General features: G+C 42.6%; 1 protein-coding gene across 1 annotated transcript; it reads right to left on the bottom strand.

Moving 5' to 3' along the window:
- Nucleotides 1–303: 303 nt before the first annotated feature.
- cbx4 (chromobox homolog 4 (Pc class homolog, Drosophila)) lies at nt 304–7435 on the bottom strand. The gene is made up of 5 exons (XM_018761481.2): nt 7174–7435; nt 6910–6953; nt 6113–6178; nt 3822–3888; nt 304–2621 (listed from the first exon to the last, which is right to left on the bottom strand). Exons 1-5 carry the CDS (start codon nt 7240–7242, stop codon nt 1248–1250), a joined length of 1620 nt encoding a protein of 539 aa, XP_018616997.1. The 5' UTR covers nt 7243–7435; the 3' UTR covers nt 304–1247.
- Between the last annotated feature and the right edge of the window lie 5524 nt (nt 7436–12959).

The raw sequence follows: 12959 nt of genomic DNA, 5'->3' as shown, positions 1-12959 counted from the left end.
AAAGGTCATGTCTTTAACAAAGGCCACAATCAAGCCCAAATCAACCAAGATTAAAAAAAAACCTAAATATTATGTCATTTATAAGAACTGTGCTGTTTTAATTTTAGAAGTCACCAAACCATTTAAAAACTTTGAATAAGCAGAAGCTACATTCAAGCACTTTTAATCAAGATCTCAGGGTACATTTATATATACATTTAACAGGAATCTCTATAATAGCATGATCTCTTGATTATGTTAAAGTTTGCAATAGCTTCAAAACTCAAGCAACTTACTCTGCACACAAAAAGCTATGTAGGGAAAAAAAAATAAATAGCCGTTTTTATTTTCTAGCTTAGTACACATCAGAATGATTCATATGTTCTTCCTTTAGTTTAAACCAAAGCTAACAAAGGGTATGATATTTCATGGGGTAAACTGTTACTTCATTATAAGAATGGGAAGATTGTCTGAGTGAATCGCTTGGTCTAAATAATAGAAAAAAAAAAAAAACAGACGGCTCTAGCTTGTGTTACACAAATCATTAATTCACCCTTTACGTTGCCCCGCATCAATAGCAAAGACGCTGTTTTAGTCCTTCATTTAACAAGAGACTAGTGTCCGTAATAATGTTAAAAAAATTTAAATGGCAAGAGGCGGTATGCCCCAGACACACAAATTTGAGCAGCGGTGCATCTGCCTGTCACACAACTAATGGTCCATCATACATACAATCATACATACCTGTTTTTGACAAAATTATTTTGCAAGGTATGCAGGAGCTAAAGTCACTTTTATCTGACTGCCTTCTCAGATATTACATGTAAAGCAATAACGAAGTTCAAATGGTACCATATACAAAACTGCTAGGACTGAAAAAGTATATACAAAGGTAAGTGCTTTTTATCTGAACCCAGATGCCCAAAGTAAGTTAGCATCTTTAGCTTAGCCAATTAGAAATAAAGGCTAATAATGAAAAAGTACTAGAACATCCAAGTTTTAGTTGGCCATATTCTTATTCTCAGCAATAGCCAAAAATGAATTATATTATGTTGTGTTAAATTAATTTCATAATTTTTTATAGATAGTGAGTGCATACATTCAAAATTACAAGTGCACTCTTTAATGGTACTGTAACATCAGATAACCCAAGTGGACAACAACTGCCACAATGATACCATCTACCGCCCTATCGCTCATGGTCGACAGCATTGCTGTACATTTTCACATTGAAGTCAGTAGATTCCAGTTCATCTGCAGTTAGCTTGTTAAACTTTGACATATTCCTTGAATGTTACAGTGAGACAGTTTGCTGTAACGTCAGTAATAATTAAGTTCCCGAGAAAAGGCTTAAAACTTGGTAGGGGGTCCTCTGCGCGTTCCGGCACCGCCGCTGAATTGTTCTCCACTGGAGGCGGGGTTTTTGGCCGAGAGCTCGACTCAGCTCTACACTTAACGCAACTGAGGTCGATTGGCTCCTCTGGAATGGGGTCCGTAAAATCACAAGTTTGGCTTGCGCTGACACTGTAGTTGCTGGGATTTGGGTCCGTGGCTTTATTCCGTGGCACGGAAGGCACAGAGCTTGGGGCACTGATGCTCCTGGAGGTTAGGAACTTCTTACACCTGCCCTTGTCCTCTAGCGGCTCGGAGAGCTGGCGCTTCAGGGAAGAAGCAGCACTCGGGCCCTGCTGCTTCCTCCTGTGGTCCACCCGGGACAGGACCCCCATCTCAAAAGGCCAAGGGGTCAGGTTGGGCTTTGTGGTCAGCTGCAAGGGCTGATCCTGGGGGAGGTCTGCCTGAGTCACTGCCTCATCCGTTTTCCCCCCCTCTGGTACAGCAGGTTCTTCCTTGGAAGAATTTATCTGTTGCACAGAAGATTGTCTGATAGAAACTGCGGCTGCAGGAGTATGCGTGCCATTTTCACTGTCTTTTGTGATCCCATTATCTGGGAGACGTGGTTTGACAAACTTCATCTTGTCTGACAGGTTCTCTGCACTGTCATCTTCTGACAGCTTTCCCTCATGCAGTTTCTCCCCGACATCGGAGTCGCCATTCTTAATCCTAGCCGACTGCATGCCATTTTCCATATACTTGCTCATAACAATCACTATCCGGCCATTTTTGTTTTTGTTCTTCACAATTTTCATCTTACTGCTCATGCCACTGGGGAGAATTGTCTCCTTGGTGTCTGTGGTAAGGGGTGCCTCAGCACAGTTCAGGGGATCTGGCAGCTTCTTTTCCACTGAAAAATTGCTGGCTTTGCTTAAACCCAGGTCTTTGTCACAGAACCCTTTCTGCTGGAGAGCAGGAGGCAGGTTCCATCCTTGACTGATGTGCTCTTGACCTTTGCTTTCTCTGGGCTTCTGGAACTGTAAGTCATACATCTTAGGATCTGGTTGATAATGATGATGCTTTTTGCTGTTCAGCTGATAGTAAAATTTCTTCTTTCCATTAACTTGCTGGTCCACCTGGGTCTCCTTGCAGTTTGGCTGATACTGGTGGTGTTTCTTGCTGTTCAGCTGGTACTGCTGTGTTTGGGATCTGTGTGCTGGGATGGCGTCGGACTTGGGCCGATTCTCTTCATCGAGGGATGTCTCTTGCAGTCCAGAGAGGACACTGGATCTCCGTGCAAATGAAGGAAGCTAAAATCACCAAAAGAAATGCTCCAGTCAGTAATGTATAGGCCAAAAAACACCTTCACCTAAAAAATTACTTGTCCAAGGCCAAAATGAGGCAAGTGAAAAGCACACCAAGTTTGTTTTTCTGTTGACATTTTTACTTGTTGCCTCTGCCTCCTGCCATGTGAGAACTTGGCTAACCATGTGGGGGAAGGCAGAGGGGTTATTTACAGTTTGTCAATAAAAACCCCCAATCAGCAGGAGCTACAGGAGTGACACATTCTCCAGCCTCCAGATCCTATCCTTATCCTCCCACAGCTCCACTCCATAGAGTTGTGTACATTTGTGTTCCCATGACCTTAGCTCAAGGGAAGTCCAGCGGCTGTGTTGTGCCCCTTCTCTGATTCTACGCGCTGTGTACACATGAAAATGAGACTCATTTCTCATTCTGAATAAACTCTAGCGCATTCCGACAAAAGGCACTCAGATGCAGTCTATTCAGAAATAAATTCTTAGACTGATACCAAATTCCCTCTCAGAACTTGCTCGGGATATGAGGAGACCCGGCTGGTCTCGGATCAGAGTATTTTTTCTCTTACACCAGCCGCAGGAGTTGCTTCCTCTCCTCTGTTACCTTGTGGGTTTTTCACCACAACTGTTAAACATTGTATCACTTATTTCAGATGGTAATTATTGAATCTCATTATGTATTTCTGCACTGTCCTGTATTATGAGATCTGATCTAACATGCTAGAAGTGCACTATATGAAAATAAGTTCAGACCAAAACCTCAGGAAATTTGTCATTAGTTATCATTCTTGTTTTGACCGTGCAGTTTTAGTTATGAACAAAAACAAATAATTTAAGCAAATTGTCAGATACTGCATGATAATTACTGCTAAATTACAAAGGCCAGACAAACAGTTCATTATTTCCTAATTGGAATAGTACTAGTCTATGAAAATGCAACACCACTCCAGGTCTAACCAAAGCCTAGAGTGCAAGGAATGCAAAGGAATGCTGTACTCTATCTGGTCCATGCAAATATACCCAAAACAATTAAAGCAAAAATAAGCTGAGTCCTGTTGTTGAAACTGGTCAGTGGATTAACTGTGATACCTTCTAAGGAGGAAAAAAAGGAATTTACTAGGGGAAAAAAGATTCCTGTAAAGCACTGTAATTAGATACATGCCATCAGAAATGACAGAACATGATGACAGATACCTGAACTAGGAGGTGCTTAGGCTTGGGCCCTCGTTTGCGATATCCCATCAGCTGCTCCTGTTTCTCTCTGTAAAAGTGGAAACAAAACCGTTAACAGTCTAGCACTGACACCCAACATTGTACTTTGTCTGGAAAGGCATTCTGTTCAGAGAAGATACTCCTAGGACTGTGCACAACATAATGCTTTATCAAGCCGTAGAGTAAAGGCCTGTATTGGTGGATATGAAGAAGCATTAACAGGACTGACTTGGATACATTCTGAGACATCACAGGGTCGTGAGAACTGCAGAATTAACTGTTTTTAGCTTCAAAGTTTTGGGTTTCCCTCATCATTGAGTCTTCCACAGTCTTAAAATTCCTAAAATTCTAGACAGTCTCCTACTGTATCTATCCAAATCTATGGCAGAATAACTAGACTAATTACAGTATACAATACAGAACCGAGGATCATATTGGCAATGCAAGTTCTGGGGGGTTTTTCAGTGAACTGACAATGCAAGATGTACTGCTCGTGGCAATAATTCACTTGGTGCCTGAAACCTCCAAGACTCATTTTTTAGCACAATGCAGAAGTTATTTCTCCAATGGGTTTTTTTTTGGTTCAACAATGCCCATCTCCCTGAACATGCACAGCAATTAGATATGCCTGTAAAAATCTCAGACATTTTACATTGTGATTTATTGCACAAGAAGTATATTAAGGCCTGAACTGCTACAAGCATACACAATCATGTAGTTCCTATAATGAGTTCATAAAGGAACTCATCTGAACTTGAAATTGTCAAGGTACACAGAGAGTGTATTCAGTAACACTGGAACTTGTTATTTTTTTTAACTGTTACGCACCTGTATACACACACACTTGGCACAGTACTACTAATCTGACATCCATATCGCTCTCTAATATTTGCCTTTTTTATATTTAAGTACTAGCAGTGATGAGAAGCACCATGAGCTCTATAACATAATACAGGTTTACAGGATGCATGTGTCTACACCAAAGGCGAACATTACTCTAGGAGTAACAAAGCGATTCTACACCCTGATCACGCGCAAGGAATTCAATTAAAGTCGGGGCGAAATGTCGCAGTCAGCACCCTGTCCCCGGCCCCACCCCCCTCCACGCACCCCGGCCCAACACTCCTTCTAATTAGTGCGCCGGCGACCGAGCACATCTTCGCGGCACTGTATTTAAACACTGTATTTAAACGGCTGCGGGAGTCCCTGAAGAGACAGCCCATTAGCTAAAATAAAAAGCTCGTTCGTTCAGAAACAGGAGGCGATGGTGGCACTGGATGATGCGCCGGTCAGCGGTTTATTGCTAATGAGTAACCTGTCAGCGTCTGGGCGGCGAGATCCGGGGGCGAAGCCCTAATGACACTGGGAGTCACAGCAAACCTTCTGCTCCATAAAGCAATAGCATGTATGACTTCACATCACAAGAGGACAAGCGAGCCGACCCCCCCCCCCCCCCCCACACCCACCCCCACGACAGATGATCTGACAATCAGCTACAGGCTCCACTCGAGCCCAGGCCTCCGCAGCCATGGGGCTTAATAAACTCCCAGGACGATTCCGCTCGGATGCCGCGTTCTGCGTGGGGCCTACGCGCATTCGCACTCAATTTATATGTTGATTATGAAGCCAATTCCTCCCCCCTGTCTCCGCTCTTCTCTCCATTTTCTCCCGCAGCAGCAATTTCTGTAAGATCCCGGAAATAGAATAATAACCGCTGTCACTGAGAAAAGAAATTGGGATAAGTAGTTGAGGGGGAAAAGATTAATCTATGCCGGTCTAAAATGTCTAACGCTGCGCTTATAACTTCAGCGCAACTTGCTGTTAAATAAATATGCACACGTGCAGGAAGCATCTTTTTCTCCCGCTTGTAGAAATTATTTTCTAGGAGGAAAGACAATAATGCACTGTAGGGTAAACACTGCATGCCTCAGCAAAAAACCTGAACTCTGATAGTCTGCACATCACTCACTGCTGGCTCCAGGATATGGTACTACTTGTATTGTGAATGAATAAAAGTCCAGAAATAAACTGTACAGGGGTTTACGTGCATAAACGTGCACGAGCTACACGAGCCTTGCAAACCTCGTGCGACGTGTGCCGATCCACACGCTGCATAAATAACTGTTAGCTGTAGCCAGGCTGTTCCTTCATACGTAGATCTACCCCCAGTGTACAGCAGTGCCCCCCCCCCCCGACCACCACCAGTGTCCATATATGGTCAGCCCTCCCACCCCATCCTGACCATATATGGTCAGCGCTGTCGTCTCCCTCACCTGTTCTGGAAAGCGACGAGGAGCCGCGGGTCCAGGATGTTTTCTTCGGGCTCCCACGTGTTGTATCTACGAGAAGACACACACAGCCCACGTTCTCATTAAAAAGGCACCGGGTCCCTCTCACCCCCACAATTCCGTTTATTCTGCGCGTCAGGCGCCCGACTACAGTCCAATTTAATGGTGTTAGAAGAGAAAACGAATGGCCTACTAATAGAAACCATGATGTAAAACCTAGCAATGCTATAAGTTATTTTAAATGTACAAATCTATTGGAATGTGCATGCGCAAATGTGTTTACACGTGTAATATTCAGAAAATAGACTTAAGAACATGTGTAAGACATGACTACGCCACAAACTATATATATATGGGTATATATAGCAAGAAGGAGAAATCCATGCCCATAACATATGTAAAGGCTTAAGGGCCCGGTGACATCATTATTGCTGACACCACGTTACTACTGATGTGCCACCATGCACTAAGCAGGCAACCAGAACGAGTAAATAAAAACATAACAGGCGGTCTTCACACATTCTCCATCCCCGCGCATAAATTAGTGATGGCATCCACACATCGAGTCCGCGCGCGCGCGAGCGCGGACACACACGCACACGCGCGCGCCCGCGCGCGCAGAGCAGAGGAGCTAGGAGATAAACAGTCTTGGTTATACATAATTCGCAGCTGTAAGAAGCCACAAAATGTCCGCAGCGGTCAGGTCACAAAACTGCGTTGCCGCGAGTGCAGTCGCCGTGACTGACACGCACGTAAAGTTGGCCATATGCAAAGATACTTACTTGGGAGACCAGCCCCTCCACTTGACCAGGTATTCGATTCTGCCCTGAGGGGAGAAAGAGGCGACAGTCAAGGTTAGCGCGCTGCCAGCCGGAGGAGGGAGGGTAACAGTTTTGGGCGCCTCTCGGCGAACGTAAAGACGCCGCAGCCGCGCGAGCTGCGCGCGAGGACAGAGCGCGGACCCGCGCTTTGTAGAAGCACGAGCGCCAAAGAGAAGCGCTCTGCGGTCGCCGCGCTGATCCATCCGGGGCTTCGGCGAGAGATACCTTTCTGATCCGCTTCTTCTCGATGCTCTCCACCGCAAAGACGTGCTCTCCCGCGGAGGGCAGCTCCATTCTCGCTGCAGTGTTCAGATACGCTATTGCAAGAACTGACCGCGGACGCTGTCACTGTGTGTGCGCGCTCGTCTGGTAATTTTCCTCTGAGTCGAGGCGAAAAATGTGGGTTCCCTGTCCTCTGGTAGCCCCCTCTCGCATGCATGCACTCTCGCTCTCTCTCTCTCTCTCTCTCGCTCTCTTACTCACTCACTCACTCACTCACTCACTCTTCGGGTCCCTTGGCACGGCCAGCAAGATAAGCACTCGACTAGAAGCGGTGGAAAACAGTGCATGCAAATAGCCAGTGCGGTGACGTCAGACAGACGAGGGGGAGGGGGAGGGGCAGTGAATGGGGGAGGGAGGGGAGGGAGGGGAGGGAGGGCAGGGAAGGTTTTATTCTAGAGCCCCGGGATGCGGGCGCGAGCTCGATCTGCGAGGCGGGGGGGGGGGGCTGGGCTGTGGAAATTGCGTTATTGCCCTGAAAAAAAATAAGCGAGGTACAAGGCGTCTTTGTGAACTATTCGTAGAGGGAGAAGTTGAAGTCGTGTGAAAAACACGTTTTTTTTTTTTCTTCTTAAATAAACAATTTAAAATGAGTCTCTTTGTACAAGATGTTATTCCACAAATCATTTCCTATTTCAGATCCGCCCCTGCGCATTTCTTTAAAACGCTCAGTCAATAAACACGTCAGATGAAAAACAGTTTGAAATACACGCTGATGCTGTAGTTAAACATAATTATGAAAATTTCTTTGTGAAAAAACAGGCCTATATCTGAACAAAAACCAAACACACGTTTTCGGTGCCGCAAGGTAGAACGCGAATGAAGGGTGCGACTTTGATTTGTCCAGTGTTAGCGGAGTTTATATCTAAAAATGTGAAATTTTACTATAATGTTTTATAATTACAATATTAGGACAATTTTTTGTCATCTATGAAATTGATGTAGGAAGCAAAGGAAAAACTAAAAAAAAAACTGAACAATCAACAATTATGATCTCCAAAAGAGCACACACATATTTATGTAATGAAATATTTTGAAATGATGTTCTAGATTTTTTAATCGAAGATATAAAGCCATTGTCATTTCTTTGTCCAGCTGAAAAAATACTGCTCAAGAATGATTCCCGCTTACACAACATTAGGCAATTAAGCGTATATAGGCTACTGGGTACACTTGGAGAGCACAGTAATCACTTCACTGATATTTTTTTCTTATGAAAGGCTAACATCTATCAGTTATAACCACACCGGAGGATACTTTCACGTAATTATTAAAAGTAATTCTGGCAGAACTCTCTGTTGAAGATTTCATCAACACCGATGAGCAAATTCAGAAAATTTGCCGACATCAAAGCATCGCATATTCTACAAGGTGGTTAAATGGGACATTTGGTCATATTCAGTGAAAAATCGTAAAATACAGATCCCTTTACATTTTTATCACTCAGGGATTAATTAAATTCCAATGCAGATGAATTATGACGGAAGTTAAATTATATTTTAGGAGACATGCATTATTCCGTTGACCCGCGAGACTGAATTTACATTTGAAGAAAGCCAATGTGAGCTAAGGGGAATTTAACGTTTATGAAAGTGACCCGGGTACCTGGGTGTCGGTGTGTGAAGGGAAATGGGCGGGGGGGGGGGGGGGCTGCGCACTGGACTGCAGAGACAGCAGCGCGTGCCCTCACCCATTCATCCACTTTTAATTGGCAAGGTCACGAAACAAGACGATTTTCCCGCAGAATTTAACCAGTCACGTGTGCAACCTGCGGGGGTATCTAAGCGCTTCTCGGTTATTGAAGACTGGATATGTAGGTCACATCAGTCGGTGCTGAATCCCGGTGCCACTGCATTTCCTCCAGTGCCTGTCAATGCCATGTGAAAGCTAACGGGCACCAGCCGGCTGCTTTATGGCGTTGGCAAAAGACGTGTAGCTCTGGCACACAATTGGCAATTGCAACACACTGTGCACATAACAGCACACTCGATGTGTGACTACCGGGGCTATTCTTACGTTATTCTCTTCTTAAAAGCGCACCTTAAGAGCATTAAATGAACACAATCTCATAGGACTTGTTGGAATTCCGATCAAAGGAAAATTGATGTTCCTTTTTAAAACAGTTCAAAGTACAGACACGCACACTAACTAACACTTACATGATGATTCACATAGACGGTGCACTTGAACTCTACTAAAATGGCATATTTTAAGAAATTTAACTGCTTCATTGAATTGCTGTGGTTGTTTTGAGAAATAATGTTTTGTACAAAGGCAAAATACGACAATTTAACTGGTGCTCTTTGCAGAAACTGGTTTAAAGGGATTGGTACAGAGAAGACTCGTGATGTTACAAAAATCGCTTTCGGTTCTTTCCTCTGTAAACTAGGTCTCTCACTAAAATTTAGCATCAAAGGGGTTAAAAAGGACCGTGCACGCGCCAATCTCGAGCCTATCACAAGCGAGCACGACTGCCTTCCCTTATATGGTAATAGGCACAAAACAGCTATGAAATATCAAACGAGACGTTAATTAACGCCTTTATTCTGCCGAACACACATAAGATGCACGATCAGTTAATAACTGTCGTCGTGCGCTTTAAACAGAGACGCAGGAAAATGGAGGTTGGGGCGCGAGAGCTCATGCACTCAACCGCGTCTTCCATTTTTTTCACCGCAGTCAGGAAGAAAATCCGCCCAACTGTCGCAATGCAACAACATTAAAGCTAATTTCCTCCATTTTTCAATAGTAGACGTTGCACGAATCGCACAAAGACTCTGAAAAAAGAGCTGTTTTTTCTGTGGTGACGCGTAAGGGTTTCGCGTACGTGCGCATTGTGTCATGATCAAAATGGTCACGACGTGTCGTGTCCCTAATTTCAGCCTAAAAATCAAAAACTACTGCGACAGAAAGCCCACACACTAATCAGTGTTAGGTATTGCTTTGGTTTCGTGTTCCTTGTGAAGTATTTACCACTGACGTGTTTTCCATACTGACACCTGAACGCTATTAGAACGAAAGCACTGGTGTCCACGAGCGGAGGCATTTGCACGCGCTGCTACGCGTTTCTGTCGAATGCGGTTCCCGCGCGTCGTCGTCGTCGTGTGAGGCATAATTCAAGGAGATGGCGAAGCACGGTAAAGCAAAATGATCATCTGCCATGACTGGATACAGGACCACTCAGGGAATCATTCATGCACAGCAATGAACCCCAGCAAATTAGCCCCATGAAGACTATCGGTACCACTACAAACAGGTAGAGATGTTACTCCACCTGTGATCCCACTGGATCACGTGACAGATTGACAGGGGTCTCTGTCAGCAAAGGCCCCTAGTACACAAAATTAATTTCAGTGAGTAACCTTCATCGACAGAACCTCCAAGGCTTTAAAGCAGCCTTTTAAAGCGGTTTCAGACAATGTGTGTGTGTGTGTGTGTGTGTGTGTATAAACAGATTGACAGGAAGAATTACTGTCTCCATGATGATAATTTCTTTGCATGCAGCAACATAATTCTTGAAATTTAACATACTGCGTACACAGCGTATGTGTGCCTTGATAGACTGCACTGCAAGCCTAGACTGCACTCTAAATAAATGCTGAATTTGTTTAAATATCTTCAAATACATTCAAGTCTGATAATGTGTAAATAATTCACAGTTTTACAAAGGTCAAAATTCTATCTCTGGTATACATGCTTCCAGTACCAGTTTCCCACATAATTTCATCAGTCAGTCTATGCCTGTATGTGCTGACAACACATCCACTTATACCACAAGTCAAGTGATTTATATTATATCGGGTTACATTTAAACATTTTGTAGATATCCATAGCTCTGTTTTCTTATTAGGAAATGTCAGGCTGACTGATTGATTTTGGTCTGTAGTCTATTCTGCTGTGTCTCTCCACTGTTCTAACCATTTCCTAGATGGGTATCTGTTGGGACCATGTTCAGCCTATGGGTATGGCCACAGCAAGCACACATAATTAGGATGGTCAGAAGAATATTGGGGTCCACATTGTCTGTTACAGGCACTATGAAACAATTATGAAACATATATATGATTTCACCATTTTTCCAAAATCAATGATGTAGTCCACTGCATTTTGTGTGTCCAGAAACTGATTAAAAGCAACTCATACGCAGAACACTGATGTAGCCTATTATACATTTTAGTATAGCGGGGGAAGAAAATCCATGTTTAACTTGTTAAATTAAGCAACAATTAAAATATCATTTTACAAAAATTTAGCCCGATAAAGTCATGCATTGGAAGCTATTTGGCAGAAATCTAAGAAAATATACATATGATACAAAATTCAATGTATGTAATAAAGGAGTAAAACCAAAGTAAATTCTACATTTAACTATGGTTAGTCAATAAGCTTATGCTTTGTAACATTTGGCTTCACCACACATTCATTCTTAAAATATTAAACAGACAAGCTGAGAATCAAACAGCTTAGTGATGTAAAAGCTAAGATATAGCAGTCATTTTCATCTGTCACTACTGTGGCTGTGAGTGACAATCTTGCCAGCAGTGGCCTACAAGCAATAAGAGCTTGACTTTGCCCCAGGAGCCAGATTCTGTTCCTTTGAGACATCATGCAAACAATGACAAGTTCTTGGCTGGTAACAACTACCTCTTCAAGATTTGTTCTATGCCAATCTTACATGTTCCTAGGTCCATACCACATCAACACCTGGCTTATCTGTGCTTCATTAATCTTGTTTTTTCCTAGTAGGCTAACACAATGGCTCATATCCCTTTATATCCTCTTTTTTAAATTGCGTGTCTACTGTTGCTAAGGGAAATGATGATGAATAATTTGAAGTCATCCCTTAATATTAAACTGCTTTTGTTTTAAAGATTTACCACTGGAACGGAGGAGCTCCCAAAAATAAATTAATTTTTTATAATCAATTTCTTTGTGCCAAAACATTGTCTATTTTTCAGTGCTTGATTGCTGCAATGACAATGTATATGTAAAAAAAAGAAACCACTTTAAAAATGTTAAGTGGTTGTTTTATGTGTCTTATTCTAGGGCTTCTGATGTTTTTATTTATTGCTGTAATTTTGGTTTACTAATTTGTCATAGAAGGGTCATTCAAAAGGGATACTTTAAACAGTCTTGTGGTCCAAAAGTCCAGCTCCATAACAAGTATGTCACGTGCTGTGTCATAAAAACTAGGTAATCATTTTGAACATGAGACCGAAGACATGTGACACTTCTTGTGTCAATAGTGCTGTTGCTGTAGAATGCAAATACAAGGCCACTATTCTTCAGCTTGGATCTGTATTGTAATTCTTCAGTCTATTGCATTGACCAAGCTCACTTAATATATTAAGATAATTGTTGCCTACATTCTGGCCTTCTAGATATCTAATTCATGCCTTTTTGAGAGAGTTGTTTTCAGACAAAAGACAACTTCAGTTTGATTACTCCTTATGTTGAATATTGACATTAAATGAGGCTTGAAAAAAACACAAGTTTTTTAGAGAAGGCAGTTCTTTTTTAGGAGTCCAGAGAGGCCTGAGAGAGAGCTATTTCTTATAGTCTATGCTGCTTACCATTGCAATTAATATTAGTGAATTATTTTTCCAATCATGTATATAAAGGAAATAAGTCAGGTGAAAGGTTGACAAAAAAACAAGAGTAGTTAGTTTAGAAAGACATACTATACATCATTATGCTAAAAATGAAAAACATTATATTAAGAATTTACAGAT

This window comes from Scleropages formosus, chromosome 20, assembly GCF_900964775.1.
Source record: "Scleropages formosus chromosome 20, fSclFor1.1, whole genome shotgun sequence".
NCBI lineage: Eukaryota > Metazoa > Chordata > Actinopteri > Osteoglossiformes > Osteoglossidae > Scleropages > Scleropages formosus.
Note: the sequence above shows the minus strand (reverse complement) of the source record. Positions and strands in the feature narration are given on the sequence as shown.

What these genes read in the sequence shown, in the direction of transcription:
- cbx4 (XM_018761481.2), bottom strand. Translation starts at nt 7,242, where the DNA reads ATGGAGCTGCCCTCCGCGGGAGAGCACGTCTTTGCGGTGGAGAGCATC. An exon ending in TGGAGGGGCTGGTCTCCCAA is followed by an intron (nt 6,179 to 6,909) that starts GTAAGTATCTTT and finishes GTCTTCTCGTAG; the next exon opens with ATACAACACGTGGGAGCCCG. An exon ending in CTAAGCACCTCCTAGTTCAG is followed by an intron (nt 2,622 to 3,821) that starts GTATCTGTCATC and finishes TGGTGATTTTAG; the next exon opens with CTTCCTTCATTTGCACGGAG.